The sequence below is a fragment of the Sinocyclocheilus rhinocerous genome, unplaced genomic scaffold (genome assembly GCF_001515625.1).
Source record: "Sinocyclocheilus rhinocerous isolate Xijiao unplaced genomic scaffold, SAMN03320098_v1.1 scaffold631, whole genome shotgun sequence".
Classification (NCBI taxonomy): domain Eukaryota; kingdom Metazoa; phylum Chordata; class Actinopteri; order Cypriniformes; family Cyprinidae; genus Sinocyclocheilus; species Sinocyclocheilus rhinocerous.
Genome location: NW_015656501.1, coordinates 956,317 through 965,221, shown reverse-complemented (window position 1 = coordinate 965,221; position 8,905 = coordinate 956,317). Strand labels below are relative to the sequence as shown.

Sequence of the window (8,905 nt, the reverse complement as noted above, 5' to 3'; positions counted from 1 at the left end):
CAAACACATTCACGAGAATGTAGTGAGCAGCCGCTCCTATAACAGAGAATCTGCATATCAAAGGTGCTTCTATCTCTGCCCTTCCAGTAGGAACACATCAAACAGGAATGACAAATAAATAAAGAACACTTCAACTTGAAACCACTTGAAAAGGAAGCAGCCTCTCAAAACAAACTGCAGCGAGCTATCGTTGTGCTGTTTCTCAGTGTGGGAGTGGAGGGAAGGGTATGAATACCACTAGCTATAAATAATAGCTGATTGGTTTCCTTGTAGACATTTCTCAAAGGAATACACAATATATATATTCAAAAGGCAGCTATTTTAAGAAAGTAGCATTGCATCCCTAGATAAACAATACCTTCACAGCTGCAGAATATATGTGGGATGGCCACCAACCTTCCTGCTGAATTTAATTCACTGCTGCTTTGACCAACACAATGAACTTAATCCAGAGAATGGTTCTGCTGTCAGCAGTTAAGACAGTTGTTCTGTCATTTTAATAAGATTAGTCACTGTGGAAAATGGGATAGGTAATTAGGAATGATGGAATGAGACCTTGTTAATATTTAGTTCGCAAACATCTTGTAAGTTATTGTATCACTGTCAGGATTTAGCTGGCTAAACATGGGATATTCAATATTCAGAGCTCATTAAATATAGTAAATGGCATTTCCTGTGTGGTGTGTATTACTGTGTATTACAATGTGATTGGGTCAAAGAATAAAATGGGTTTTTCCTCACTTGATTTGACACATTTCTCTAAACTAAGGTCAATACTCTCAAAACAAACTCTTCATGTAGCGAAACAGTACAATGTCATTTTATTATGAAGTACTGCATTTTTGTCAGCTAACACATTTATCACCAGCCATTATTCACATTAAAACTATTAGTATTTCCTACTGATTACATATTTAGTTACTATATACACACTGTTTTAATACTGAAAAACCATGTTTAGTTCCCCAAGGAAGATCTATTGATCCTAAGTGACTCTGTAGATTTCTGTATATGTACATTGTCAGACTTTGTTCCGTGTTTTGATTGTGTTTTGCTCCCCATGTGCCCTCCTTGCCCATATTTGGTTAGTTTCCTGTTCCTGTCCTGATTATGTTGATTTAATTTCAGGTGTTCCCCGTTTATTTCCATTGATCCCAGGTGTGTCTAGTCATCCCCTGGGCTTGTCATGTGTTTAAATAGTGTTCCCTGTGTTTAGTTCAGCATCCGGTATTGTCCATGTCTACATGAGTTTTCCGTGTTTCCTGTATGTGAATAAACTTCTCTGGATTGATGTACTCCTCGTCTCCCTCCGTTCCTTGCTCCGCACTCCACTCAGTAGTGCAACCGTGACATACATATTTCTGAAGCCTCTCATTTGTTTAAGCAGAGAAACTTCGTGTTTTCTCAAGCTAAAGAAAACTACAGAAAAAAAAACTAAAAAGCAGTGTGAATGTTGCATAGCATGCATGTGGCTCAATATCTCTGCAGGCTTCTTTTGATTGGAGTTACTTTGTCTGAGCAGCTGCAGTACACATTCTATCTTCAGGGAGAGAAGAACTCCACCACTTGATCCAGAAATGGAGAATATAGTGGAAGGAACACTGTGTAATAATGTAAAAGAAAAAAAATTTAATACTGAACTCGAGTCCAGTATTTGTCAAAGACAGATCAAGATTCATATGGACAATTAGAGTGACTCTTCTGTTTTTGTTGCTACTCTGTGTTCTTCCTCCCTATTATCAGTATACTATACACCTCTTCTTGTTCTGCTTGCTCTTTCTCTCCAGGGTCCTCATTGTTGGTTTGCTCTGGGTTAAACTGATTAAGTTTGAACTGATAAGTGACAGTAAAGACATTTATAATATAATATTACAAAAGATTTCAAATAAATGCTGTTCTAACTTGCTGTCACAAAACAGCAAAACCTTGTTACTAAACCTAACAACAAAAGCAACCATAAAACAGTGTAAATACAACTCAAAAACAGTGAAAAATTCAACCATATTAATTATTCATGCCACAGTGCATCATGGGAACACCTGTATCATAACAATTCCAAGTAAAATATAATTATGTTCAAACTTTGATTTCTATAAGCTTGAATTGAGTACTGATATAGAGTTTGTGACCTGTGCTGGCAAAATGAGTCACAATGAGCAAAGTTTCAAAACTGAGTTATTTTTATGTTCACATTCTCCTTGAAAAAGAACTTCAGAATGATGTATGATTTGTTGGAATCGGACGAAAAATGCTACACCTGTTTGAAGTCAATAGAGCCAGCAAAGTTAATTTTGAGAAAAATCTAGTTAGATTTTCTGAAGAAGGTTCCAAAGCAAAATCACCTGCAGCGTTGCATCTTTTCCTCCAGTTCTTTTCTTAATAATAATTATTAATCACAATATAGCTATTTTTAATTTTATCTTTGTTATTATAAATAAGAACAGATGCAAACAAAGTAGAACAAATATAACAAAGAAACAAATAATGCATTACCTTTTTCATTTTAAATCGAAACAAACACATTCAAGTAAGAAAAACAAATAATCAAATGTAAAAATCTATTTAGTGTGTTCATTACAAATAAATTGATTATTAAAACTACAAAAGCAGTTCAATCAAGAGCAGCAAGTGATTCCCTCTAGGGCTGCACGATTAATCGAATGCGATTGTCATGCGCATTTTGATAGTACATGATGGCTGATCGGGGCATAATAGTAGTGTCCGTATATGATAGAAATCCCTACACACGCAACATATTTCATTGTATTTAAGCAGTGATAAAGGCATTGCATTATAAATATACTTTATTTTAATGAAAATTATAATAGCCCTAATTCCCTCTTTTCTTTTTATTGTTTTTTTTACATTAAAGAGGCGGCCTACATATTAAGACCTACTGTACTGCACGGATCTAATAGAATGTTACACATCAGATGTTTTTCCCCAAATGTTCACTTAAGGCATAACAGATTATGTTTGCGTAAATACTTAAATACTGTAATTCTGTGTATATGTGTATATTTATCGGGATCGCGCGCAGTCGGAAGCGCCTTTATGTGCACGCTTTGGATGACAGTCAGCGTGAGAAGTGAACGGAGAAAAGGTACTCCTCTCAGAAAACGTACAAATAAAGGTAATTAAACATCTAAAATTATTATTTGGAGCATTGGGATCGCTAGACGAGGGCTTAACGATAATAATATCGTTAATAATAATTTTTGTGAAAATCTCAAAATCAACTAAAATCAACATTTTCCACTTTTTTTTGCCTGTAGCTATTTTATTGAATAAATGTAGCTTTGGTGACCATATTGGTTATAGTGTCTCTGAGTCACACACATGCACACAATAGCCGCTATACAACAGCAGCCAGCTATAGGCCAAAATTGAAAATACAAGTGAAAATAATAAAAAACAAAGATTGGCCTTGTTCTTTGACGAGAGTACAATTACATGGCATGCACCTGTCCATGAACAAAACTAGATACCCAGGCAGAACAAAACCACCAGCAGCAGCATTTCATTTCCCAGGAAACCCAACAGAAGCGGGAATATTTATAAATTGCCTTTTCCAAGAAAATCACTACGATGACATACTCACCCCACCCGATCAAAGTGAAGCCCCACAGGTACTTTGAATCAGACAAGAAGGCCATGAAGATGAGACTGTGCAGGTACAAGCCTTCTACCAGGATCCAGTAGTAGTTTGTAGCCAGGAAATAGATGAACAGCAAGACGGTCACTTTACAACCCATCTGAAAATGAAGAGCGGAGCACAAAAAGTCAACACTCATATCACAACATGGCAGTTTCGATTAAATAGAACTAAATGTCCCAAGTTATTCAGTAAATAAACTGGCTGGGAAGCAATACTTTAGCTGTGACAAACTTATTTCCTACTCTCGGTTGGAAGCCACCAAGACTGTGAAAAACAGTGCTCTGTTGAGATGCTTCAGTTCAGACTGACATAAGAGCAAATCAAACCAAGATGCTTGTGTTTGGTTTGCTGATTTGGGACAATCAGTACAATCACATGGGGTTCTTTAAATCAAACCAAAGAATCTCTAATGTGCTAATATTTGTTCAAACACACTGCATGACATAATCAGGCATAAAGGTGCAGATTCAGAGACACATTTGAAGTATAAATTTACTTAAATTAAAGGGATATCTAAACAAAAATGGAAAATTCTGTTTACTCACCCTCTAAATTATTCTAAACCTGTATGACCTTGTTCCGTCTTTGGAACTTAAAAAAATATGAACGGATATTTCACCTTTTGAAAGTCAAAGCAGAATTGGACCCCATTGACTTTGACTGTATAGAAAAAAACAATCTTCTTTTGTGCTCCAAAGAAGAAAGAAAAAGTTGAACTGTCACCTTTACGTCCACTCTGTTATATTCTACAAAAGTACTCATCGTCATGAATCCTCTTTTAGAATAATTAGCTCATTAACTTCTTTTAAAATGACACATTGTTAGTGTCAAATGACAGAAACTCTTCAGGACAGTAGAAGTGTGACTAAATGACAACCTTTCACTACTGTCAGCTGACTGACTGTATGCTATAGTTGGACAGCTGCACTTTAATGAAGCTATTAGCTCACTACCATGACAAATCTCTGTGGTTAATGGCCATAAAGCATTTCTAGACCAATGAACTGAATTAAAAGGGATTTCACATCCCAAATTTAAAACATTATCAAAGCTTACTGATGACTTCTCTCTTTAATATCAGGAATATTTATAAGGTTGTTTTATTCTGAAAATATCTTGGAATCAAAACACATATGGATGTATGAGAATAATGTAGTGACCAACAAAGGCTAAACAAATCAAAAGTGTTTTTTCAGACTTCTTAAAGACTATCCACCCTCTGCTTAGGCTCTGCCATACACACTTGCTGTTCTCTCAGGCATCCTCATGAAGTCATGAAGCCTGGGGTCTTTTCAAGTCAAATCAAGCTAAAAAACACAAGTTAATCAATTTAATAAATTCACTGCTAATAAACATTGCACTGGAGCAAACTGCATGTTATTATTTTGTTTTTGTAGAGCTGGCTTTCTTCTTGAATAAACCAAGTAGCTTCTGGATTCTTGCAGGTGAGGAGACTTTGACTTTCTCACGAGCAGACAGATAACAGTGAAGGGACTGAGAAGGGGAAAGTAGCTATAGCATAGGAAGCTACTTGGAAAATGTTCCTGAAAGGAAGGAATTGGAGTAAAACACTTGGACACCTCAGAAGCCGACAGTAGAAGATCAGTCAAGTTAAAGACTAGGCCCAGTTGTTGTTTTTTTTTTTGTTTTTGTTTTTTGTATCTCTTTGGACCTCAAACCTCTCTAACCTCTCCAACATGCCTGGATCTGCCAAACAAGCATGTGTCTGTGTCTGTGCCTGAAGGACTGTTTTGCCTCTAAAAACAATTTGTAGGGACAGACAATCAAATTTAAGTTGAGTTTATATTCACTACCGCTCGAAGGTCAGTAAGATTTTTAAAAATAATAATAAAAATATTTCTATTTAGCGAGGATGCATTAAATTGATCAAAAGTGACAGTATCCTACAGACATTTATAATGTTACAGAAGATTTCTGTTTCAAATAAATACTTTTCTTTCTATTCAAAGGATCCTGAAAAAAAATGTGGCCAACTGCTGCACACACAAAACAAAGAATGGCAGACCTGGTCCTCTCTCTCCCTCCACTGTTATCACTCCTCCTTACATCCTTCCGGAGCTCCTCTGTGGAACTGGAGACCAGTGTGGCACATAGGTGTCACTCATTAGCACTCGTGCAACAGGCCTCGCTCTATTTCCACGGCTCTCAGCCCCTCTCTGATTGCCACACAGTTGTTTTAAACTGTAATAATACTTCACAATATTATTGTTTTTACTATATTTATGATCAAATAAATGCAGCCTGGGTGACCATAAGAGATATCATTCAAAAACATTAAAAAAATCTTACACCAAACTTTTTAACTGTTTGGTAAAGGTGCTTCAAAAGAAGTCTTGGTTGTTTTAAGTCAACTGCTGTTGTTCATCCAATACCTTCTGAACATAACCAATAATAATGACTGTGAAGTTAAGAGTGTCAGGGTTATGTCACTTCGGGTTTGTTCTTAGTATGGTGACAGAACTCATGCATCATCTTCTCTTTGTGTGAGTGTGCTCTGGCTGTGCGCTCTCTTGTCTATGTGATATTATATGCACAGAGCATGGTGTTTGGAACCCAGAACTTCTGCCTAGTTCAGTTTCAGTTCAGTGCTGGGGTTTGGATATTCATGCTCCATGATTTGTCTTTCCTTGTGAGTGGATAGGTTGAGTGTTCAGTCCCTCACTGTGCTCTTGTCTTGGACATGTGGTCAGTGAGAGCTCTCATTTGGCACCTGTTCTTGTGTTATGTTTCATGAGGGCACATGGCTTTGTTTTGTTTGTTTGTTTGTGCCATGTGCTCCCCCGTCTATTGTCTTAACCCTGCCCCTCTTGTTATATGATTATTGGTTCGCTTACCCCACCTAATATAATATATTCACTGAAAGTGGAGCCAAAGATTAAAAATCAAAAAAGAAAAGTTTCTGAATCATCTGTCATTCTGTGCCAAAAAGCAAATGTACTGTATCTCTTTTGAGTGTATTCATCTAGTTTTAATAGTCTTTTTAATAGTCATCGAGGCACATCTAGTCAATGAAAGTAAACTGCTGCCTGGTTTTACTACTGACACAAAGGACAAATGGATTTGCAACAGTCTCTTTGACATGTCCAGTATAGACAGCCTCAAGCTGTTGCAACAACATTAACATCAGAATCAGAATCAGAATGAGCTTTATTGCCAGGTATGTTTACACATACGAGGAATTTGTTTTAGTGATAGAAGCTCCACAGTGCAACAAAATGACAGTGACAAGACACAGATAATAAAAAGAATAATATACAAATATACAAAATAGACAATGTACAAAATAGCAAAAACACAATATATAATATAGACAATTATGTATGCACAGGTATGATATGTGCAGGTATGATATGTCAAATTTGAAATGTAAATTAGTATGTGTGTTAAATAAATAATTGTTGTTGTACCAGTGATTCGCTCAGCAGTCCAGACTATCCGATGTAGTCTCCTGAAGTCAGATTTGGTAGCCGAGCTGAACCAGACAGATATTGAAGAGCAGAGGACAGATTCAATGACGGCGGAGTAGAACTGTTTCAGCAGCTCCTGTGGTAGGTTGAACTTCCTCAGCTGGTGAAGGAAGTACAGCCTCTGCTGGGCCTTTTTAACAATGGAGTCAATGTGATTGTCCCACTTCAGGTCCTGAGAGATTGTGGTGCCCAGGAATCTGAATGTCTCCACTGTTGTTACAGTGCTGTCCATGATGGTGAGTGGGGGGAGTGCAGGGGGGTTTCTCCTGAAGTCCACAATCATCTCCACAGTTTTGAGTGTGTTCAGCTCCAGGTTGTTAAGACTGCACCAGACAGACAGCTCTTTAACCTCCTGTCTGTAAGCAGACTTGTCACCATCCCGAATGAGGCCGATAAGTGTGGTGTGGTCTGCAGACTTCAGGAGCTTGACAGAGGGGTCTTTAGTGGTGCAGTCATTGGTGTAGAAAGAGAAGAGCAGTGGGGAGAGGACGCAACACTGTGGGGCGCCAGTGCTGATCGTACAGGTGCTGGATGAAAATTTTCCCAGCCTCACTAGCTGCTGCCTGTCTGTCAGGAACAGTGCTGTCCATGGTGGTGAGTGGGGGGAGTGCAGGGGGGTTTCTCCTGAAGTCCACAATCATCTCCACAGTTTTGAGTGTGTTCAGCTCCAGGTTGTTAAGACTGCACCAGACAGACAGCTCTTTAACCTCCTGTCTGTAAGCAGACTTGTCACCATCCCGAATGAGGCCGATAAGTGTGGTGTGGTCTGCAGACTTCAGGAGCTTGACAGAGGGGTCTTTAGTGGTGCAGTCATTGGTGTAGAAAGAGAAGAGCAGTGGGGAGAGGACGCAACACTGTGGGGCGCCAGTGCTGATCGTACAGGTGCTGGATGAAAATTTTCCCAGCCTCACTAGCTGCTGCCTGTCTGTCAGGAAGCTGGTGATCCACTGACAGATGGAGGTGGGCACGGAGAGCTTAGTTAATTTGGGCAGGAGGAAGTTTGGGATGATGGTGTTGAAAGCCAAGCTGAAATCCACAAACAGGATCCTCACATAAGTCCATAAGTCAACATACTATTTATTAAAACCAAGTCACATCAAAGTCTCATCAAGTAATGTTACATGTACATTGCTTCAAATATAGCAAATAGTAACATTTGTTACGAATGTTGCTTTTTAAGACTATTAGTTCCCAAATGTTCGGTAAACACAGAAGTGTCATGAAAAACGCAGACAAGAAGGTGCAGCTTTAAAGGGGTCATATGATGCGATTTCAAGTTTTCCTTTCTCTTTGGAGTGTTACAAGCAGTTCGTGAATAGATAAGATCCCTAAAGATGCAAAGACTAAAGTCTCAAACCCAAAGAGATATTCTTTATAAAAGTTAAGACTGGTCCATGCCCTCCTAAAACGCCTCGTTTAAACACGCCCCCACATATCTACGTCACAATGTGGGAAGATTTGCATAACGCCAAATGTTCACGCAAAGAAAGAAGGCGTAACTTTATTGTTGCTGCCACCGCCACCGACATGTTGTGAAGACTCTGTGTGTTTTGTTGCGAAAGCCTTTTGTTTGACCTTCCAAAAGAGGTAAAAAGACAGTATAAGTCATTATAATCCGTAATTATGTCCACACTTGATGCAACAAATGCCTCGTTTATAATGGGTTTTATTGGTTTTTTTCTCAACGCTCCGGGACACGACATCACAGTATGGTAAGGGGCGAAACATTTCCGTCACACGCTTGAGGTATTCGGCCAAT

At 38.4% G+C, this 8,905-nt stretch overlaps 1 protein-coding gene across 1 annotated transcript in view; it reads right to left on the bottom strand.

The window, feature by feature from the left end:
• Positions 1 to 3,536: 3,536 nt before the first annotated feature.
• Positions 3,537 to 8,905, bottom strand: part of LOC107720142 (parathyroid hormone 2 receptor-like) — a gene marked incomplete at its 3' end in the record, with an annotated part of 22,119 nt that continues 16,750 nt past the window's right edge. The window contains exon 7 of the mRNA XM_016527771.1: positions 3,537 to 3,755. Within this exon, the coding sequence (XP_016383257.1) occupies positions 3,537 to 3,755 (219 nt within the window). The remainder of the gene's footprint in view (positions 3,756 to 8,905) is intronic.